The sequence below is a fragment of the Nansenia antarctica genome (genome assembly GCF_963989245.1).
Source record: "Nansenia antarctica genome assembly, chromosome: 5".
Lineage (NCBI taxonomy): Eukaryota > Metazoa > Chordata > Actinopteri > Argentiniformes > Microstomatidae > Nansenia > Nansenia antarctica.
This window is the reverse complement of record NC_137690.1, coordinates 52,132,768-52,155,113: the sequence shown is the minus strand read 5'-3', so window position 1 is coordinate 52,155,113 and position 22,346 is coordinate 52,132,768. Positions and strand designations below refer to the sequence as shown.

Here is a 22,346-nt window from a genome sequence, read left to right as displayed (position 1 = left end):
CAGTTCAACGACTTAATGAGCAACTTAAGGACATTACCAAGTCATGGCCACACTATCAACTATCATTGAGTTATTCTCATTTCTCCCAAGAGAAATGTATTAAGGAATAGCGAAATACCAAAACAAAGATGGAGGAGTTTCGCTACGGTAAGCTAAAACATAACCACCCTCAAGGCAATCAAACCCCTGTAGCTACATAAAGTGCCAGTTAGCAGTACCGTCGTCCTACCATCCCCACCCCCACAACTCTAAACCTCTGGTTTCTTTCCTATCCATTATTCAAAGGGCCGGTTACGCTGAGTCGACTGAGGAGGTGCCCAGAACGCGTCTATATGTAGTGTCTACCGTGACAGTGTGTTAATGCTACCAACCGCCCCCTGGCAGAGTTCTGCTCCTTTGACAGGACCCTCAGTAGATACCCACTGGACCTTATTACACTTCAGACATGATGGAGAAGAGGCAACACTGCCGTTGCACTGTGTTGCTCCAACGGTCCAACATGTGTTCTGGATGGGCTCTTTTGTTGCATTTTTGTTAGTATACACATACATTAGAGAGAGAGAGAGAGACAAAGAGAGAGAGAGAGAGAGAAAGAGAGGGTGTCATTGAGTGTACAAGCATGCATGTGAACAGGGAACGATGCAGGGTGTATGGTAGACATTCATGCACTGTGTGCCTCCAATGGATTTGATATCCATTACGGGCTGTGAGTGACCTCAATTTATGTTACTGGTACCCAAATGTATACTAAAACCCTCCCAACTCTCTCACTCTCGCTCTCACTTTCTGTCCCTCACACATGTACACACACAAAGACACACACACGCACACACACACACACTCTCTTCTCTGTGACATGCCATTGTCCTCCCAGTTCCATCTCAATGGAGACATGACACATTCCCACTCCTCTGACTGTGGGATCGACCGGAGGGACTTACATCTAACATCTGGTAGCAAGGCACATTGATTCCTTTATGGATTTGGATCTCCAAAAAGGAGCAAGCTGTTTTAGAAGGGAGGGGGGGACGTGGACGGGGGCAGGGGGCAGGGAGTGCAGGGGGGGAGGGGGTAGGGGACCCACCAGGAAGAGTGTAGGAAGCCAGTCTCACCCACCGTACCTCGCTACAGGGTTTGTGGCGGCTCACAAACACCCCAAAGCTCCAGGCATTTTCACTCACGGTCACAACGCCAAGCAGGTTTCCAACTGCGTCTGACACCTGCAGCGTTTGGGCCCCCCTGCTCGGAGGGACCACCATGCCAGCCAATCGCGGTCCCCCACCCTCATGCTTTGGTCGCCGTGCTACCGGCGCCATGGTAACGTTAACCCGATCCCCCCGTGCCATGCAGTCAGTGGCCGTGGCAAGGGTTGCCAAGGCGACAAGAGTGTGGGCGTCTCGCCAATGCCAACCACTCCTATGCCACAAGAGTCAAATCCATGCCTGTACCACCACCACCACCACCACCATCACCATCATCATCATCCACCCCATAATAACCTCCCTCGAAGACCCCCAGACACCCCAGAACCCCCGCTAAGCTAAGCTAGGCTACGCTAGGGTAGGCTAGGAGTGTGAGGGGGGGTACATGCCGGAGGCGTGGGACGGTGGGACCCCCCACACATGGCGACGCGGGAGCCAGGCAGCTGAAGGAAACAGGTTTGTACTTGCGGGCCGAGCCGGGTGGTCCGACTCCACACCAGCCCCGGTCAGACACACAGGGCAGGGGGACTGTGGGCATAAATGAAGGACAGAAACAACCAAGAGATATGAGGAAGGACACAGACACCAGCCAGTTCAGGACCGCAGGTCTAGGACCCTAGAGCTATGGTCCTGAATACCCTAACCCTAAGGTCTAGGTCCTAAACCTGCGGGTCTGCTGTTGGTTGGTGACCCGGCTCTGCAGACACATAGTTTCAGGCTAAGGCCCTGTGACACTCCCACACCCATCACCCATCTTCCATCTCCCATCTCCCCTGTGCCCTAGAGGGGGAGCCAGAAAAGCACCCTTACACTTGGTTCACACAGGAAAGCTGTACCTCAGCAGCGCGTGTGCGTGGCGGAACTACTGCGGCTCTGACGCTTGCGGCTTCCATACTGGCAGCGTTTCTGCTCCGGCTCTAACTGCGGAGCTGCTACTGCCAGCCCTATCTTTGTACGCTGAGTTTTGCCTTTGCGCGCATGGCACACAGACAAAATAGACGAGAGTCCGAATCTCTAGATGGCGTGTCGCGGCAGTGAGCATGAGACGCGCGTCTCATGCGCGCTATATGGCTGCTCTAACCTATGCTGCTCTGCGTCAACATGGGCGCTGAAATGAAACGCACACTCGCTGCTGAGGTTGACTTCCGCGGTGTGAACCGGCCCCTAGACCCTGTGACACTCCCACACCCATCTCCACTGTGCCCTACAAGGGGAGCCAGAGAAGCGCCCTTAGAAGCACACACGGAAGCACCCTAAGGCTGCAACAGGTTTGCTTTGAAAGATCTTTATTGGATCGATAGTTTTGTGGCACAGAGAGGGTTAACATGGCAGAGAGATTAGAGTAGTAGTAGTTAGAGGCACCTTTGTGGGATTCTTTTGGCAAAGACTTTATTCCAAAGTGGAACAGTATGGACTCACTCAATAGTGGGTAGTTACTGTTTAAGTGCATAGTTGTAGTAGGCAGACTCTCTCTCACACACGCACGCACACAGGCACGCACACACGCGCATTACGCACACGCACACTCACACACACACACACACCCACACCCCAAACATTTTCTTACATGCACTGAGGGTCATAGGCTAGACCGAAAATGTTTTTGTGACTCGAGGTAAACAATAAATAAATAAACATTCACTCATTCATCTTTCATTCTTACACAGTATTGGCAGAATTAATCGTTTGAGAGTGAATATCAATGCCATTGAGAACATCCCACACTATCAATGCCAATGACAATAGGACATAAGAAAACAATGAATGAAAAAACAACAACAACAACAACCACAACAACAATATCATCAACAAAGAACAAGACAAAACTACAAAACTATGGAAAAATAAACAACAACAAACAAACAAACAAACAAACAACAACAAAAATGCATATTTAGCAATATTTATTGCACACATTCAAGTTCATGGCTCCCGTCAGATAAGGACAAGGGCCACAGTCTACCTCCAAGACGTAACCCTTACTGGTGCAGTCAGGGTCTGGCTCTGGGTCTGTTGGGGGGTACAGGGGCCCCAGCATCAGAAGAGAGGGGTCCGGAGCAGACTCACCGGAGGGCTGTCCTCCTCCTCCTCCTTCTCCTCGGGGGGTGTGGTTGTGGTTGTGGCTGGGCTGAGTGGCCTGGTGCTGGGGCTGGGGTTGGCCCTGGGACTGGGTGTTCTGGAGGATGCTGAGACACTCCCCCAGGCAGCTGAGGGTGGCGGCCGAGGTGGCCTTGAGGAGAAGGAGGTCTTGGTCCAGGCAGGAGAGGGGACCCCTGGTGGGGAGGGACTCGATGGTCTGGACCAGGCTCTTCTGTTGGCTCTCCGCCTGGCTCATCACCTGGAGGGGGGGGGGGGGGTTCAGTCAGATGGAGGTTTGCTTCAAAGTCACATGGTTTTGGCCATTTGTTCCCATAGAAACTAGAACAAAACAACATGTATGGATATTATGGCTGCGTCCGGAGGTTAGAAGTGTTAGATTCACTTTATATATCATATATCTATAAACCTATTCACCTCTGAAATATGATTACACATCATATTCAGAATTATAGGTTGCATTTATTTAAGTATAAAAGTTTATGTCCACAGGTATGAACTACCTATTGATTGTATTCTATCATATGTGGTTATTATTATTATTATTATTATTATTATTATTATTATTATTATTATTATTATTATTATTATGTGCAGCCTCCTGATTGAAGAACCTCATTGACCTTACTGACACCATTGACCTTACTGACATCATTGACCTTACTGACATCATTGACCTTACTGACACCATTGACCTTACTGACACCATTGACCTTACTGACATCATTGACCTTACTGACACCATTGACCTTACTGACACCATTGACCTTACTGACATCATTGACCTTACTGACATCATTGACCCATCATACTTGTTTTATCAGACAATCATCAAGACTTGTTCCACTGTCTGTCTTTTAACAGTTATCAGGAGGCTGCACATTACAATACCATACAATACCACAATAATCACATATATACAATATATACAATACAATCAATAGGTAGTTGATACCTGTGGTCATGAACTCCATCTAGCACTATAAATGCAACCCATAATTCTGAATATGATGTGTAATCATATTTCAGAGGTGAATAGGTTTATAGATATATATGATATATGAATCTAACACTTCTAACCTCCGGACGCAGCCATATTATCCATCCATGTTGTTTTGTTCTAGTTTCTATGGGAACAAACGGCCACAGCTGTCTAAACTCCCCAAGCAACTGATCTACGACCTCCCCATGACCCTGAGAATAAGAAAACCCACACAGCGTAGAAATACAGCTCATAGAACGGACATCTAATACTCCCTCAGACATAGAAAGGACAGATCCCTACGGCAGTTTAGCTGGTCCACACATGGGTACGACTCGGTGCGGCCAAAATGGTACTGTGATAAATACTTGTATTGTCTGGTATCATTGCTGCAGGTGTAGAATACTATTATGGGAGTATTGAGTGGATAGTGGATAGTGAGTGGATAGTGCGTTGGACTGGTGATCAGAAGGTCATGAGTTCAAACACCACCACTAGTGTACTATATAATTAACTAACTAATAACCATGTGACCAACTAACTAATAACCATGTAACCAACTAACTAATAATAATGTAACCAACTAACTAATAACTATATGATCAACTAACTAATAACCATGTAACTAACTAACTAATAACTATATGATCAACTAATAACCATGTAACTAACTAACTAATAACCATGTAACTAACTAACTAATAACTATATGATCAACTAATAACCATGTAACTAACTAACTAATAACTATATGATCAACTAATAACCATGTAACTAACTAACTAATAACCATGTAACCAGCTAACTAATAACCATGTAACCAGCTAACTAATAACTATGTGATCAACTAACTAATAACTATGTGATCAACTAACTAATAACTATGTGATCAACTAACTAATAACTAAGTGATCAACTAACTAATCTGTGATCAACTAACTAATAACCATGCAACTAACTAACTAACTAATAACCATGTAACTAACTCACTAATAACCATGTAACTAACTAACTAATAACCATGCAACTAACTAACTAACTAATAATAATGTAACCAACTAACTAATAACCATGTAACTAACTAACAAACTAACTATGTAACCAGCTAACTAATAACCATGTAACCAGTTCATGCTCTGTTTCCGTGTAGTGCAGACTGATTAAATCTGTTCATGACACTTGCTGTTAAATCAACTATATTTGCCCTCTAAACTCCCCAGAGACTGTTACGTGTTCTGACTCTCAAATGTTATGCAGTATCTTGCATTTCCTTTCCACATTTGATCATGTTTGTTTACAACATGGAGTTATTCCTGTATGACTCTGCATGGAGTCGAAAACATGGCATCAAAGCTTTTCAATCCTACCGCTGGCCTTGGCAAGCTAGCTCAGGGAAATGAATGAATCTGCGTTTGTTTGCTGCAGTCTGGTAAGTGTTCAATTCATTCATATTGTATTAGCCAGCCCAACCGCCCGCCAAAAACTTCAATGGCACATCTGTCGACTGAATGACAGATTCTGAGGGAGCTTTTTTTTTTTAAGAGTTCTTAAAAGTCACTTCAGGGTTATATACTGTGTGGCACTGTTGATATTGACATTGTATAATTAGACAAGTCTCTCACAAGCGGGCTGGAACCCATAGGAGACGCTTAAATGTAGCTCCTAGTGACATTCACTAACCTCAACAGATGTTGTATGCTAGGCGTAGGTATCAAACTCTAAAATAGACCGTGGACGACACCATATACATACAGTAAGTACAGTTTTCTGTGGACACTGCAGTACATTGTCCTTCAGATACACAATCAATAGTCTCAGTGGAATGGTTTGTACAGACGTAGAGTAGACATTCGTAAGGGCATACCATATCCATCACTTGGATCGCCCTTGGGGTGGAGGTGTCCCATTACATTTACATTTATTGCATTTAGCAGACGCCTTTATCCAAAGAGACCTACAACAATTGTCTAAGTAAGTGAATCATCTATCTATCAGGATTGCAAGAAAAAGTAATCTATGCTTGTGTCAGTGTCCATTGGCAGTCACAATGTTAGAAGAAGGAAGAATTAATTTAATTATTTTTTTGTATTATTTACAGTACAGAAACTGTACAGGGGGGTAGGGTGGATGGAGAGGTCTCAGGAGGGACAGTTACTAGGAAGGAGTTCTGGTTTTCACAGGGCCTAACCTGGAGGACAACTTCTGTTTCCTAGCATCCCTCCGCCTTCACACACACTCCGGAGAGAGAGAAAGGAAAGTTTGCCTTGAAGAGGAAACTCCCACTTCCCCTGTCATCCACATACACAATCCCCTGAGAGAGAGAGAGAGAGAGAGAGAGAAGAGAGGGTGATGGAGATGGAGAAGGAGAGGGAGAGAGAGAGAGGGAGAGAGAGAGAGAGAGAGAGGGGGGGGAGAGAGAGAGAGAGAGAGCCACTATCAGCAGAGATGGCCTGACTGAATCCCTCCCTCCCTCCCTCCCTCCCTCCCTCCCTCCCTCCCTCTCTCTCTCTCTCTCTCTCTCTCTCTCTCTCTCTCTCTCTCTCTCTCTCTCTCTCTCTCTCTCTCTCTCTCTCTCTCTCTCTCTCTCTCTCTCTCTCTCTCTCTCTCTCTCTCTCTCTCTCTCTCTCTCTCTCTCTCTCTCTCTCTCTCTCTCTCTCTCTCTCTCTCTCTCTCTCTCTCTCTCTCTCTCTCTCTCTCTCTCTCTCTCTCTCTCTCTCTCTCTCTCTCTCTCAAAACTGTCAGCTGGCTTGACAGGCCAGCTGCATAAGGAGGCCCCCTGTGTGAAGCTGAGCAGAGGTGACCTCAAAAGCTACTCGAAATACTGGCAGTAGCCTTGCCTCCTAGGCCTAGCTTTTGCACCACGTCTGTTTTGCTCACTGTAGATATGCCCTAACTGTACATACTGGATTGATATCCATTGCCCTTGTTCTGTACATCAACATACTGCACATATCTTAACTGTACATGTCTTCCCCCTTGTCTGTACGTATACTCACTGTAATACCGTATACTGTACCCCACCATGCACTGTCAATAACAATAAAGTTGAATCTAATCTAAAACAACTCCACATTGTGACGATTCCCAGTACATGTTTTAGGTACACACCCCATCCTATCCTATCCTTACAACAAGCAACAACACAGTTGAGTTGAGCCGCTGCAACATCCTTCTCCAAGATGGCCGCCCAGCGTGTCGGCGAGCAGTGGGCAGACAGTGAAACTGGCTCTCCTGTCCTCTCCCCCGCTGGAGACCGTGAGAATGATGAGAACGGTTCCAGAAATAGCCGTGACCTGACTGACCCAGTGAGGCGCGGCGGGCTAAGTGCCCAGCGGTGCCGTTCGGCTGAGGCGTTTGACGGGTTCACCTCAGGCGGTTCTGACAGGAAGCTGTGGTGGAGACAGACAGTCACAGCTGTCTCTTTGTTTCTCCAGACTCTGTCTGTCGTCGTCTGGTCTCTCTGTGCTTTTAATTGTGTCAGACAAAAAGAAATCATCACCCAAGGGCATTAAAGTACTCTATTCTATTTTCAGAGCTGGTTGTAAAGGAGACGGCTAGTGAGATGAGGCGGCCAACAGCAAGACAAGCCTCCCAGTAGGGACAGGATGGAGACAGGTGGATGGGGCTCTGTGGGGGCGTGGTTGTGGTGGAGGTAGAGATGGAGGTGGCAGTGATGGTGGAGGTGGGTTTGGCGGTGGTGATGGGGTTCAGTAGGGGGGGTGGGGGTGGTGGTGGTGGGGTTCAGTAGGGGCGTGATTGTGGTGGAGGTAGAGATGGAGGTGGCAGTGATGGTGGAGGTGGAGGTGGCAGTGATGGCGACTGGGCCATGTAGAGACTAGAGAGAGACTAGAGAGAGACTAGAGAGAGTGGGCCATGTAGAGAATAGAGAGACTAGAGAGAGAGACTAGAGAGAGACTAGAGAGAGAGACTGGGCCATGTAGAGACTAGAGAGAGACTAGAGAGAGACTAGAGAGAGTGGGACATGTAGAGACTAGAGAGAGACTGGGCCAAGTAAAGACTAGAGAGAGACTAGAGAGAGACTAGAGAGAGACTGGGCCATGTAGAGACTAGAGAGAGAGACTGGGCCATGTAGAGACTAGAGAGAGAGACTGGGCCATGTAGAGACTAGAGAGAGACTAGAGAGAGACTGGGCCATGTAGAGACTAGAGAGAGACTGGGACATGTAGAGACTAGAGAGAGACTAGAGAGAGACTAGAGAAAGACTGGGGTGTGACGCCATGTTTTCTCCAGTGAGCCAGGAAACGACAGTCTCTGCCTCTAGAACTCTCCAAACCACAGCTGCTCTACGGTGTGTGTGTGTGTGTGTGTGTGTGTGTGTGTGTGTGAAATGATCAGTTAACTCATCAATCATCACCATCGTCATGACGATGACGCAGACCATAACTGTCCCTGAGCCAATGGCACAGAGGGAGCAGTCCTCCACCTATATCAGCACCACTAAGCCCACTGTCAGCCAGTCATAAGTCTCCCAGTTAGCAGCAGGGCCAGGCAGGGCAAGCCTCGCTGACACCGCCAGCCGGTGGCTGTATACACATATATCTCCCTCCAGGCAGGCCAAGGCTCTGTTCCCTCTCCGTCACACACACACACACACACACACACACACGCGCACACACACACACAAACACACACACACACACGCACACGCACACGCACACGCACACGCACACGCACACACACACAGGCGTACAGGCGCGCACACACACACACACAGACATACACACAATGAGGGCTTGTGTGCCTTCTTTGCCATGTTTATGGGCCTTTATGACCATCGTGATGAGGGAGCAACTATAACACAGCGACGGACAGACGTGGGTGGGGGGGGAGAAAGAGAAAGAGAGAGACAGACAAACAGAAGTAGAGAAGGAGGGAGGGAGAGAGAGAGAGTGGGAGGGTGTTAGAAGAGAAGGAGGCAAGAGGTAGAAGGCATCTAGATCTAGGGATATAAACCAGGCCATGGAACTAAAAACCCTGCTCTGGGTGCCAGAATACAGGTCATCAGTTCTCACAAGCACAAAACAAAATAGATTAGGATTTCTTCTACTAAGAGGACCCAGTTTTGAGTCATCAGAGAGGAGTCCAACTCCAGAGAAAGACACCATACAAGTGTTTTAGTTTTATCTAACGATCACACCATCTGTTCCATAACTCACTCAGCTCATGTGCTGGGTTCATGTAAGGTGACAGCAGGCCCCTCTTTTCCAGCAGTGAGAAAATGGTCCACTCGTGCCTGCAGTGCTGTAGCTTAGCATGCTAGCTAGCTAGCTTCTCTAGTGAACGTGCTATTGCAGACAAGGCACCCTGCTGTTTTACAGACTTCTCTTTCAGCCGAGTCATTCTGATTATGAATGAGGCTACCACAGCATGTGGCATCTGAATGGGGAGTGGAACATCAGCCTCGAGACAGCCGCCAGCATTTCTATGAAAAGAAAATCAATTCTTTTGATGACTATGAAAAAAATAAACGTATGAAAGGCACTGGGTGGAAAATTTGAATTTCTTCCAAGAATGTCGTTATGTTCACAGCACAATACTGCTTGTAATAACAAGTAGGAACTCTTTGTTGACTTGTATTGAGATGTTCCTCCATGACGATCGTTTTTTAAGGGATGTTTGGCTAAAATGTCTCCATGATTGCTTCCAACTGTTCCTATCCATTGTTTCTTATGCCAGAGTTACAGTGGTCTGGGGAGGCTGCTGGAGGTTGAAATCGGAGGACGGGCTCATTGTAATGCATGTATTTGATACCATTCCTCATTCCGTTCCATGCATCACAATGAGCCTGTACAGGCCCTCAGTCAAGATTTGATTACCTGAGTTATTAGGCATCGCGCTAGGCGCTGGTATACAGTTCCCCATTGCTCTATTGGTGCACAATGCTAAACGGAGCCTGCACAAAGCCACTGTGTCCTCAAGGCTAAGCCTCCATGAGAGCAGTCTTTGTTGGCTGCTCCCAGACACGGCCACGGCTATGGTGTCAGGTAGCCACAGCTGGACAGACACATTCTGACTGGCTTATCCTTGATCAAAGTAGCTGAGGCAGGATTTTGAGACAAAATGGAGGACATCGGTGAATGAGCAGTAACGGTGTTCTTTGTGCTATGCAAGCCTACTGGTATCACAGCAACCAGACTGGAGTACCTTCCAAATACCTGCTCATGTTCTCTCCTTCCATCCACACCCCAACCTGGAAGTACTGTATACAGTGCCCTCCGCAAGTTAGATCACATTTACATTTTTGGCATTCAGCAGATGCCTTTATCCAAAGCGACTTAAAACAAATAAGTAAGTGAATCATCTATCCATCAATCATAGCATGATAAAGTAATCTATGCTATGGTCAGGGGCCATTGGCAGTCATAATGCTATAAGAAGGAATAATTCAGATTTCTTTAGTTGTTTACAGTATAGAAACTGTACAGGGGATAGAGGGGATGAAGAGGTCTTTAGGAGGGACAGTTAAGGTGTAGCCTGAAGAGATGGGTCTTCAAACTACGGTGGAAGATAGGCAGAAGATATAACCATGTCTCCATTTCTGTTACCAATGACTCTCATTCTTAACAATGGAGGCTTCACTTCAACAGAGGAAACATATGGCACAATCCATCCATCACTCTTCCCAGTCATCATGCCATCATTATACCCAAATGCCCCAATGTCTTAGAAACACAAAAACACCAACTGTTTTGCACAGCAAGAAAAAAAAAAGTTTCTCCCCTGACAGGCACAATAAGCCATCAGTCATTGCTCCAGAAAAGTATTTCCATCACATCAGCTAGAATTGTACGCCAGTTATCTGCATAATACAAGACACAGCTCACTGACAATAGCCTGAATGAGGTAGATGCTAAACAAAACCGTACAAACCAGGCGACTTCTGCTTAATGCGTGACTGACACAATCAGCTCCTTTATTGTTTTGTCTCCACACAAATGCCACCGCCGGAAAAAATGTATCACTCTAAGCCATGTGCAGACAGGGCTATTAAGAAGGCCTGGGTAAAGCTGTCTTTCACACTGAGCGATAAGCACAACATAGTGACTGACTGTGTCTGAGTGTGTGGATGAATATGAATACGGACCACCTGAGGCCAGAAGAGGACCTGCCTGCGACCAGAAGTGGACCAGAAGTGGACCGGCCTTTGATCAGAAGTGGACCAGTTTTCTCTATACATGAATGATATATTATATATATAATGATATATCACAATTCCAACATCCATTCCATCAGAAAACACAGATAATTTGTGCCATATTCTGCAATTGCCACAACACCAGAAACACCTATTAAGCCAATTGTCCCATTGCTTTTGGTGCTCTGAAATATTTCTGTACAGATTGCTTTGACCGTATAGAAATTACAACACTTTTTTCACCTGACTATGTATAAAAAAAAAATGTAATTTTTATTTAAAAAGTGTTGTAATTTCTATATGGTCAAACCAATCTATACAGAAATACCCTCAAATAAAACCTGAGAATCTATACTTTAACCTTATAGTAATTGTTTGATTTCAATTCGGAGTGTAGACAGGGCACTATATACAGAGATAAATGCCAATCCAGCTAAAAGTGCAGTGCAGCGTGGATCGAGATCAATGTGTCTCAGATACACAGCCCGCTCCAGGCCAAAAATATCTGCTGAACACACTGCACCAAGGTCCCACCAGAGGCCAGGCACCAAAGGCACCAAGACACACCCGGGCTGGGCCACACCAGTGTACTGAGTGTTGGAACGAGAGTTGGGCTCAATTTCATTTGGATTGACTGAGTGGGTCAGGCCATTGGAATGGAAACAGTCCCGAAATATAAATCCAATATGGACGTCACACTCGATATCAAACTGATATTGTGATGACTTTGACCTGTCGTCTGTTCAAAACTGCAGTTTAGACACGTGAATGAATCCATGGCATCAATTTCAATTTAAGCTGAAACCCATACACCAGTCGATACCCATGGAAATCCATTACAGGAACATGAGACGTTCTCATTAGCATAAACAAAAATACATTTACCATGGATAAAAGACATCGAAGTATTGAAGACAGAACATGAAGGAAATAAAGTTTGATTGATTGATTCATGATGGGATTGATGATGGGCTGATTTCACATACAGGGCTAAAGCCTAGTCCTGGACTAAATCACACTTTCAAGGTAAAATCTCCATTAAAGTTGCTTTTCGGTAGACTTCAGGAGATGGTAGTAGACTTCAGGAGGAGCCCAGCCCCAACCGCCTCCCTTATCATGTGTGACTCCCTAGTTAGCACTGTGGAGTCATTCAGATTCCTGGGGACAATTATAGTTCAGCACCTCAGGTGGGCGGAGAACATCACCTCCACCATCAAGAAGGCCCAGCAGAGGATGTTCTTCCTGCGGCAGCTGAAGAAATTCAATATGCCGCAGAAAGTGATGGTGGAGCTCTACACGTCCATCATTAAGTCCATTTTCAGCCCATTGATCACTGTCTAGTTTGCTGCCTCCACTGCCAAGGACAAAGGCAGACTACAGCAGACCATTCGGTCCGCTTAATTTACAGCCTACATAATTGATTGTTCTTATTTGTTCTCTTTTTAAATATTTATGCTTATATTGTTGTTCTATGCACCAACCTCACCAAGTCAATTTCCTGTATGTGCAAATATACTTCTCTTAATCTGTGTCCATGAAACCAGCCCATTGTCTACTAAGAGCCGTGTTAAAGACACATTCATATGACATCCCAGAGAGACAGTGTTCCACCCACCTCTCTCACCTCCAGTAGTCTGCCAGGGTACTGGTTCTTGACTCTGCGGGCCGCGGCAGGGGACTTGTGGTGGGTGATGGTCACGATGTTGCTGGGGGGCAGCCCAGGGGGCCCCAGGTGCCTCTGGGTCCCGGGGGAGGAGGTGGTGGGCGGGAGGAGAGAGAAGCTACGGGTACGCCCAGCGGAAGATAAACCCTGAGGGAGAGAGACAAACAGAGAAAGAGAGAGTGAGGCGGAATACATGTAAAGAAAATTGCCCAAAATCTTAAAATGACCTTCAACTTCCATCTACCACTAACGTGGTGAGTACCAACATCTCACAATTAACGGCCAACGCCTTGCTTCACCTGGGGAATGTTGAGTGTGGGTATTCGAAAAACAACCCATATGTTTTGTTCAAACTTTGAATCCGCTGAGTAAATCCCCATTAGATACGGTGAGAGCAATCACGAAAGCAATCATGAAGGGTACGGAGGAGAGAGACACTCGTCGTCTCAGTTGTTCATTTCTCATAGTCGCTGCAATGTCGAGGAACTGAAGCCTAAGAATTTTACACTCCTATCCTTGTATAATGAGATGTAACAATAAACTTGAAACTTGAAAACCTGAGTTGTAACCTGATAAAGTCCTAATGTAAACCGGATAAGAGCAGGAGAGGTCACCAAGGGTCACCTGCCCAGGGCAGTTAGAGATGTAAGAAGCCATCAACGCAACTTTAAAAAGTGGACCTCTCCTATTGTCTTTATAGCTCTGTACTACGACCCAAATCAAATGATTTATCTCTGTCCCTCAATCTCTCTCTCTGTCGCTCTCTCGCTCTATTTATCTCAGCTGTGAGAGGCCAGACAAGGCGCCAGAGATGTAGCCTGCAGATATCAATGAGTACTGGCCACAGCACAGGAGAGCAAGGCAGGGCACAGCACCACTGGAGATAAATACATTTATAAATCAAATAAACGACTGTCTCTCCCTGAGTCACTGCCGCTCACTGGAGGAGAAAAGACTAGTCTTCTGTTCTGGAACAGTGATTCTTACTCTCACTCCTCGGAGTCACGAATATCACCCAAAACGAAGAAAACGATCAGAATAATACTGCAAAAATGTTTACTACAGTTAAGTTTCAATAGTTTTTAAAGTAGGCAAATAGCAATGGAGGAGGAGGAGGGGGGGGCGGGGGGTTGTGTAATACATTTAATAGGGAATTATCAGCTTAGGTGAGAGGAGACAGAGACAGTAGCATTGTTCCTGAGAGCAGACGGGGCTGCGTGGCGCTGGTTACGAAGGGAGTCATTACGACAGTGAAACACAGCATTTAGACACGCCAAACACATGTCGCTCAGGTCCCAACGCTAGAACGTTCCACGCCACCTCAGGCACTTCAGTAAACTAGAGCGACGAGGAGACAGCCCAGCTTCAAAGTACTGAAGGAGACGCAGAGAGAAAGGAGGAGGGTGGAGGGAGGGAGGGTGAGAGAGAGATAGAGAGAGAGAGAGAGAGAGAGAGAGGGAGAGAGAGAAGGTAGAAGGAATAACAAGACAGGACAAGATACAAGATGTTTATTTACTTGTCACTCCGGTTATACAAGTACAATCGTGTGGGGGTACTGAACCCAGAGAGAAAACCATCGGTATAATTGAGAGTAGTTGCTACCTCACACGTAGCCTGTGAGATTATTCACTATGAGTTTGAGTTTCTGTGGAATCAGAAAAACAAAGTAAGTAGCCTTGAGAGCCGATGTGCAGGAGCCTATCTTCTGTTTCCGTAGCGTGAGGAGGCTTGATGTACAAGTACACCCCCTGGACGTGACGCCAGTATGTCGCAGGGTCTTACCCCCAATCCAACCCTTAATGCTGAGTTCCAAGCAGGGAGGCAACGGGTACCATTTTTATAGTCTATGGTATGACTCGGCCAGGGATCGAACTCACAACCTCCCAATCTCAGGGCGGACACTGAGCTGGTAGAAAAACAAACATGGCCGACGATAACTGGACGTGGATAAATTGCAATACTTTCGCTATAAGGATGCATACTGTACAAAATAGCTAACAGTGTCAAGTATCGAGTATCATACACAGCGTTAACATACACTGTGAGCAATTCAGATCTCTCCATTAATCTCCATTTCTGCAACTTCAGCAGTATGGAGATGAGGTTCCACGTCCTCCACTCACAGGTGTGTGAGTCCCCCATCCCTCCTACCGTGCGTGCGTGGGCACACTTGGCTCAAGAGAGCGTGGGCGGGTGGTATCATAAACAGCTGACTGGCTATGTTCCTATGTACCCAGACCCGCATACCACTTAGAATGCATGAACTAATGACATTGATACATTTTAAAGTAGTAGGCAGGTGTTGATCATGGAACACACACGCACACCATCAGAAGCAGGAGAGGCTGGTGGAGGTAGAAATCGGAGGACGATCTCATTACAATGAGGCATGCTGGGAGTAAGGTCAAACGCTGGGAGAAAGGTCAAATGCTAGGAGTAAGGTCAAACGCTGGAAGCGTTCCCACCCCACCCTTCCACCCCACCCCACTCCTCCACCCCACCCCACTCCTCTGCTCCTCCACTCCTCCACCCCACTCCTCCACTCCTCCACTCCTCCACCCCACTCCTCCACCCCACCCCACGTGGGGTGTCTGGTATTACCAGACTGGTAATGACAACTCCTGCTCTCCAACAGTCATGCTACAGGAGCTGGAAAGAAAAGGAGCAAAAAAACCTCCTCTTCCTCTTGCTCATCCCTCTCTTCTTTTAGGAAGTAATGACAAATCCTGCCTCAGTCAGTCATGCTACAGGGACCAGAAAGAAAGAAAGAAAGGAGAAAAGCCTTCCTTTTCTTGGTCTACCATCTCTTCTTTTAGAAGTTCACTGATCAAAGTTAAGCAGTATAATTGGACTCTGTCGTGTACCCAACTGTGCAGTGTGCAGGAGGAGTGAATGGGTACATATCTGTGTGTGTGTGTGTGTGTGTGTGTGTGTGTGTGTGTGTCAGACCATGTGAGCGACGGGGAGTGTGAGCTGAGCGAGGGGTAATTTGGGGTATTTTGAGCGTAGAATGTTTTTTTCAATAAGTCGGAGCGTGGGCTTTTTCCTCACGCTCCATTTCCGCTCACCTCACAAGCACAGGACAGAGATTTCAAAGCAAAAATGTTCTGTTTTTCCCTTCATTCATTAAATGTTAGTTGACATCCTAGATGGTCACAAGAGATAGTGGTTCTCATTAAAAATAAAAACAATAGGAGCACCGACTTGTGAGAAAATACGTCTAGATTTTCTTTTAGCGACGTTGATGGAATACCCCCCTGGAGAGCAGATCATAAACACATCCTTGTGAGCGAGGAGCATTTTCTTCTGACCACTCCACTCCTGTCACATGCTCTGGTGTGTGTGTGTGTGTGTGTGTGTGTGTGTGTGTGTGTAGATGATTGTGACTCACCAGTCCCTCCTGGCTGCCTCCTGTCCTCTCCACACTCAGGTGTTCGTCAGATCCCTTCAGCTTCCTCACCTGAGGGCAAACACACACACACACACACACACACACACACAGGCAAACACAGGCACGAGCACACACAGAACCTTCAATACAAACATGATGCCAAACAATGATTTGTCTTTACACTCTGTTGAAACAGTACTGTCCTGTACAGTTCACACAGTACAGTTGTGCTGCACAAGGTAACACCCATTCCCAAAATTGAGTTTCCATGACAACAAAGTGTCCTTAATGCACAAGGGAGCTTTGTTTGTCTAGTCCCAGCGCTGTGTTTAGAGGAAGCACAGAGGGTGGGGCGGCTGTGGCTCAGGAGATAGAGCCGCCGTCTAATGATCGCAAGTGTCGAGGTGCCCTTGGGCAAGACACTGAACCCCAAATCGATCCCAATGAATGGGCCGGGACCTTGCATGGTAGCTTGCCATGTGTGAATGTGTGTGTGAATGGGTGAATGAGAGGCCATTGTAAAGGGCTTTGGAATAAGGCGCAATATAAGTCAGTCCATTTAACAGACTTACAATAACAGAGGACAGGAAGGAGGAGCAGTAGTGATGGGTGTGACTGTACTGTAGCACCCGTCAATGGCGTGATGTCCTCTCTGGCTCAGTTGGTAGAGCATGACGCAAACACCACTTAGGTTGTGGGTTTGATTCCCGCTGGGACCATATCTACTGAAAAATGTATGCACCACTCACTGCAATGTAAGTTGCTTTGGATAAAAGTGTCCGCTAAATGGCGTGTACGAAGCTAGGGCTGATGAGGCATGGTGGGAGAGAACTACATGCAGAGAGCATTGATTGCACCCTTCAATTTACACAAACAGGGCCGAATCGAGCTGAGCCGATCTGAGCTGTGCTGGCCTGGTTACGCAGTCGCCATGGTTACGCGGTGGCCAAAGTTGCCTGGTGCTGTAGTGCCACTGCTCAAACAGTCAACATGGGCGCAAGAGGGAGAGATGGGGACAGGGAGAGGGGGAAGAGAGACACATAGACAACTGACATTTTCATACCATACCAAGATCATCATACAGCATGTTACAGTAGATAACAAATAAATTAACCCTCTCAGAAGGCTTCAGAAGACGTCACACTCAGGGTTAGTTCCATACGACCTTGCTTGACCCTCACTTCACCCACACAAAAAAGCTGTTGAAGTTGAAAGTGTTTCATGGGTTTGTGGGTTCCCCTTCATAGGTATAGCCATAGGTGGCATGCACCCCATTTACTGTACCTCCCTCACTCCCTCAAATCAAAATCAAATTGAATCCGTCACATATATGGCACACATCTGTAACTGACACAGTGAAATGCTTTGGGATCTTTCTCCGTGCTCAACAACAGCAGTCGGCTACAAACTCAGTCACGGAGGGGATCCAGGGATGGACGTTACTGTGTTCACTCAGAATCAACGGCTGACTCACACACTAGTAGCAGTAATAGCAGCAGCAGAGCTAAGCACTATATAGCATGAGCAGCGTCATAATGTCATTTGTCCTGCCACCATAGTCTCATAACGAACCGGAAATAAAAATTGGTTACACGCGAGCGCCACCATTTTGACACGTGAGCAACGCAATCTTTGGGATTTCGCACTCCGTGAGAGATGGCTAGAGAATGGAGAGCCGGGGAGGGGATGATCCCAGGGAGAAAGACCCCCAGTGAGCTATGAGAGAGGATGACTGGTGGGGCAGGTGTTAGGAGCTTTACACACTGCAGGGCTGATCCCGACCACACTGTGCTGGGTCGGACCTAACGAAAGTGAGACATTGCCCACAATGCAATTTCTAGACTAAAAGGGTTAGCAATCTTCTGGGTGGTAGAGTCAAGTATGTCCTCTCTGTGTTCTTGCTGACAACTTGAGAAGTTGGTAGTCGTGACTGCAGTGCGTGTGTGTGTGTGTGTGTGTGTGTGTGTGTGTGTGCACATGGGCTGTACTGCACAAACCTTGGCACTGCTGTCAGAGTGGCGTCTCGCACACGCTTGGAGTTGGTTCATCCAGAACTGCTGTTCTTTGGCATCGGACGCTACGAGACAAGAGAAGAGATTCATAATGTGGATTTTAAATAACCCTGATGAGAGAAACATGAAGTCATCATCACAGGAGTTCACAGTCATAATAACCATCATTTCTTCATGCAATGTGAATCACATTAAGACTGTAATGCTCTGATTATCCAGTGCACTTTGCATTGTACGGAACACTTTCAGATGGTTTTCACCTTAACTGTCGATGATAAGGGATGTGTGTGTGTGTGTGTGTGTGTGTGTGTGTGTGTGCGTGTGTGTGTGTGTGTGTCTGAGTGTGAGTGTGAGAGTGTGCCACTCTTTGACCAGTGGCACGGGCCAACCTGTAGCAATGCTGTGAAGAAACACAGTGTGACATTCACCAGGCCCAAAGTCAGAGAGGGCCTGCCAAAGATTGCTCTCCAAACACACACCCTGGAAAGAGTGACTCACTGGACCCCTTTACTTTCACGAGAAGAGACAGTAAAGAGTTGCTGCCACTTCCCCTTCAAGACCAAATCAATGCTTTGCATGCTTTGTACAATAGTCGGATGTGGACTGCACTTATATAGCACCTTATTCTAAAGCGCTTTACAATGGTCTCTCATTCACCCATTTACACACCAGTGGCAGCAAGCTACAATGCAAGGCGCCAGCTCGCTCATTGGGAGCAATTTGGGGTTCAGTGTCTTGCCCAAGGACACCTCAACACGTGGCACCAGCCAGGGATCGAACCACCGACGTTGCGATCATTAGACACCGGCTCTACCTCCTGAGCCACAGCCGCCCAATCAAATGTCTCTCCCCAGTCCTCCAACTACCTCTTCCAGTTAGGCTCATCGATAACGACTGGATAATATCTTGACTTGTTGAGTTAAACTCAATGTGACATTTACTATCCATTCTGGACCACAGAGTCTGTCTGGTGGAGCTTTGCCAGGTCTACAACCTCAGTTGCCTCTAGATCGGGAGCTCAAGACCACGAGTTAGAGAACCAACATCTCTATTCAAATCAGGCCGATGTGTACATTCTATGAATCCTAACTCTACATTCTAGAGACTAGCCAGAAGCTTCTGAGCTCTCTCTGATGCTTGAAGGCGCCCATCTCCATGGTAACTCATAGATAGGGAAAGACTTAAATAATACTTCATTAGCAGTTAATGAAGTTCATGCAGCATTGTCTGGAGTTCCTAGGAACGATTGGCTGAAACAATAGCCGAGTGCTGAATCTTTTCACGTGGGTTCAACGAGCATATGACTTCGGCTCGGAACGCTGGCAGACTTATCTGAGCGACCAAATTAATTTGCAGCTGTGAAAAAGCAAATGCTTCAAAAAATAAGTCCTTGAAAAGAGGTATTAGGCTGAAAAGAAGTATTTGACTTTTTCGCAGCTGCAACTTAATTTGGTCGCTATAGTTACATACCCCCTGTTCTCCAATAAGCACATCTCTTCATCTTCTTAGTTGATGCCAAAGCAGCGCTCCCTCTTTTTGCATTTGTTAGACTAATTTGAGCGTTGGCAGTAATAATTGTGTTCCTGTCACTCACATAAAGCCTACGCTATTATACACACACCTGTAAATGTCACTCTGGAGTGAAGAAGCTCCCCAGACTAAGAAAAAGAGAGAGAGAGTGCGAGAGAGAGAGAGAGAGAGAGAGAGAGAGAGAGAGAGAGAGAGAGAGTGCGAGAGAGAGAGAGTGCGAGAGAGAGAGAGTGCGAGAGAGAGAGAGAGAGAGAGAGAGAGAGAGAGTGTGAGAAAGAAAAAGAGAGAGAGAGACAGTCAGAGAGAGAGAGACAGAGAGATAAAGAGAGAGAGACAGAGGGGGGGCTGTGGTGGTCAGAGGATGCTGGTGGAGATAGAATTCAGAGGACGGACTCGTTGTAACACGTTCGCCCCCGATTTGAAGCTACACCAGCCAGTGGTGAACTATATGTACCAAGGTGACACTCTGCTAGGACCCCCTGCCCCCCTCCCCCTCAGAAACATCTCAGAGTTATACACGCAATCAGATCAGCCATTTTACTTGTGATTTATACAAGCTTCGCTGTGATTAGACATAATTGTTTTAGCGGTAATGAACTAGAGGGGGGTTTGGCAGCGGCAAGCGGGTATGCTAATTTACATCTGTTTTTCTGTTGGAAAAAAACCCTAATATGAGCACTGCTTGCACACTAATCATTACTTCTTCTTACTAACTTTTTTTTTTTACCCTGATCATGTTTAAAAATAATAATCAAAGCTGCTATTTTGTAAAAATGGGAGGGGTTAAGAGCTGACCTATTAATTTAATGAATGAACAACCTGTGTTGACAGATGAAGGCAATACAACCTTTAGGTACAGAACATGCACGTACTCTATAAGGCAATACAACCATTGACAGGTACAATCATAGCTTTCATGTGACGTCACAGCATAGTGGAAACGCCCACCTGACGGGCAAAAGGCACTGCCCGTGAAGTTGCAGAGCACCAGGAAACACAGTAGCATTGCAAAGCCGGTCAAGGAGGCACCCTTTGCGGGTTAATAACTTTGATTTCCCGTGGGTTAGGAAAATAATTCCAACGTGTCCGGATAGAGGAGAAGACAGGGAATCCAAAACCATTTGAATGGTGTCGATCCTACTCTCCTATCACCGTCGACACAGCAAGGAGCGAATTCCCGGGTAGAAATTCCCTCGCCCCGCTGTCAGCGGTCAGCGGTAGTTTCGTCCAGCAGCGGGTGAACGCCCGGTTGATCGAGTTTAAGGTTAAAAGTATATCGTCTCGGGGTGTCAGCGCGGTGGTTAAGGGCTCAAAATGACCGTATACCGGTGGTGAATTTAGCAATAATAGTATTGTGTTTGTACCACCTCCATAACCGGTGTTATTCACGGGCAAAGACGGTCAAGGAGGCACCCTTTGCGGGTTAATAACTTTGGTGTACCGTGGGTTACGGTAAAACGTGTTACGGTAAAACGTGTCCGGATAGAGGAGTAGACAGGGAATCCAAAACTTTTTGAATGGTGTCGATCCTACTCTCCTATCACCGTCGACACAGCAAGGAGCGAATTCCCGGGTAGAAATATTCCCTTGCCCCGCTAACAGCGGGAGTTGGGAGTTTCGTCCAGCAGCGTAGAACTCCCGGTTGATTGAGTTTCATATTAAAAGTATATCTTCTCGGGGTGTCAGCGCGGTGGTTAAGGGCTCAAAATGACCGTATACTGATGGTGAATTTAGCAATAATAGTATTGTGTTTGTACCACCTCCATAACCGGTGTTATTCACGGGCAAAGCCGGTCAAGGAGGCACCCTTTGCGGGTCAATAACTTTGATTCACCGGGGGTTAGGATAATAATTCCAACGTGTCCGGATAGAGGAGAAGCCAGGGAATCCAAAACGTTTTGAATGGTGTCAATCCTACTCTCCTATCACCGTCGTGTATCTTGATAGTTCTTCATGGGTGAGGTGGTCTAAATAGTAGGCAGCCGGTAAATTGCGTCCACTCGCCATGTTGAGCGATGTTGCTATGATACTTTTTGCCCGTCAGGTTGGTGGTTGCTAGGGAAGAAACCACGTGACTGAAAGCTATGAATAAGGCAATACAACCATTTACAGGTACAGCCCCTGGATGTACTCTATAAGGCAATACAACCATTGACTGGTACAGGCCGTAACATCACTCTACCGCTCCCCAGCATCTCCACTGGGTCAAACAGCTCTTCGATGTAAGTCAGGTAGAGGCTGGTGTAAGTAGAAATCAGAGGAAGAGCTCACTGTAATGCATGGAATGGAATGAGGAATGCACCTATACAGGTG

The 22,346-nt window shown here is 46.6% G+C and overlaps 1 protein-coding gene across 1 annotated transcript in view; it reads right to left on the bottom strand.

The window, feature by feature from the left end:
• The window catches only part of LOC308157606 (oxysterol-binding protein-related protein 10-like), a gene marked incomplete at both ends in the record, with an annotated part of 70,111 nt that overhangs the window by 31,447 nt on the left and 16,318 nt on the right, over positions 1 to 22,346 (bottom strand). Inside the window, 4 exon segments of the mRNA XM_080531197.1 lie at positions 3,270 to 3,540; positions 13,053 to 13,247; positions 16,492 to 16,560; positions 18,489 to 18,568. Coding sequence (XP_080387323.1) covers positions 3,270 to 3,540; positions 13,053 to 13,247; positions 16,492 to 16,560; positions 18,489 to 18,568 — 615 coding nt within the window.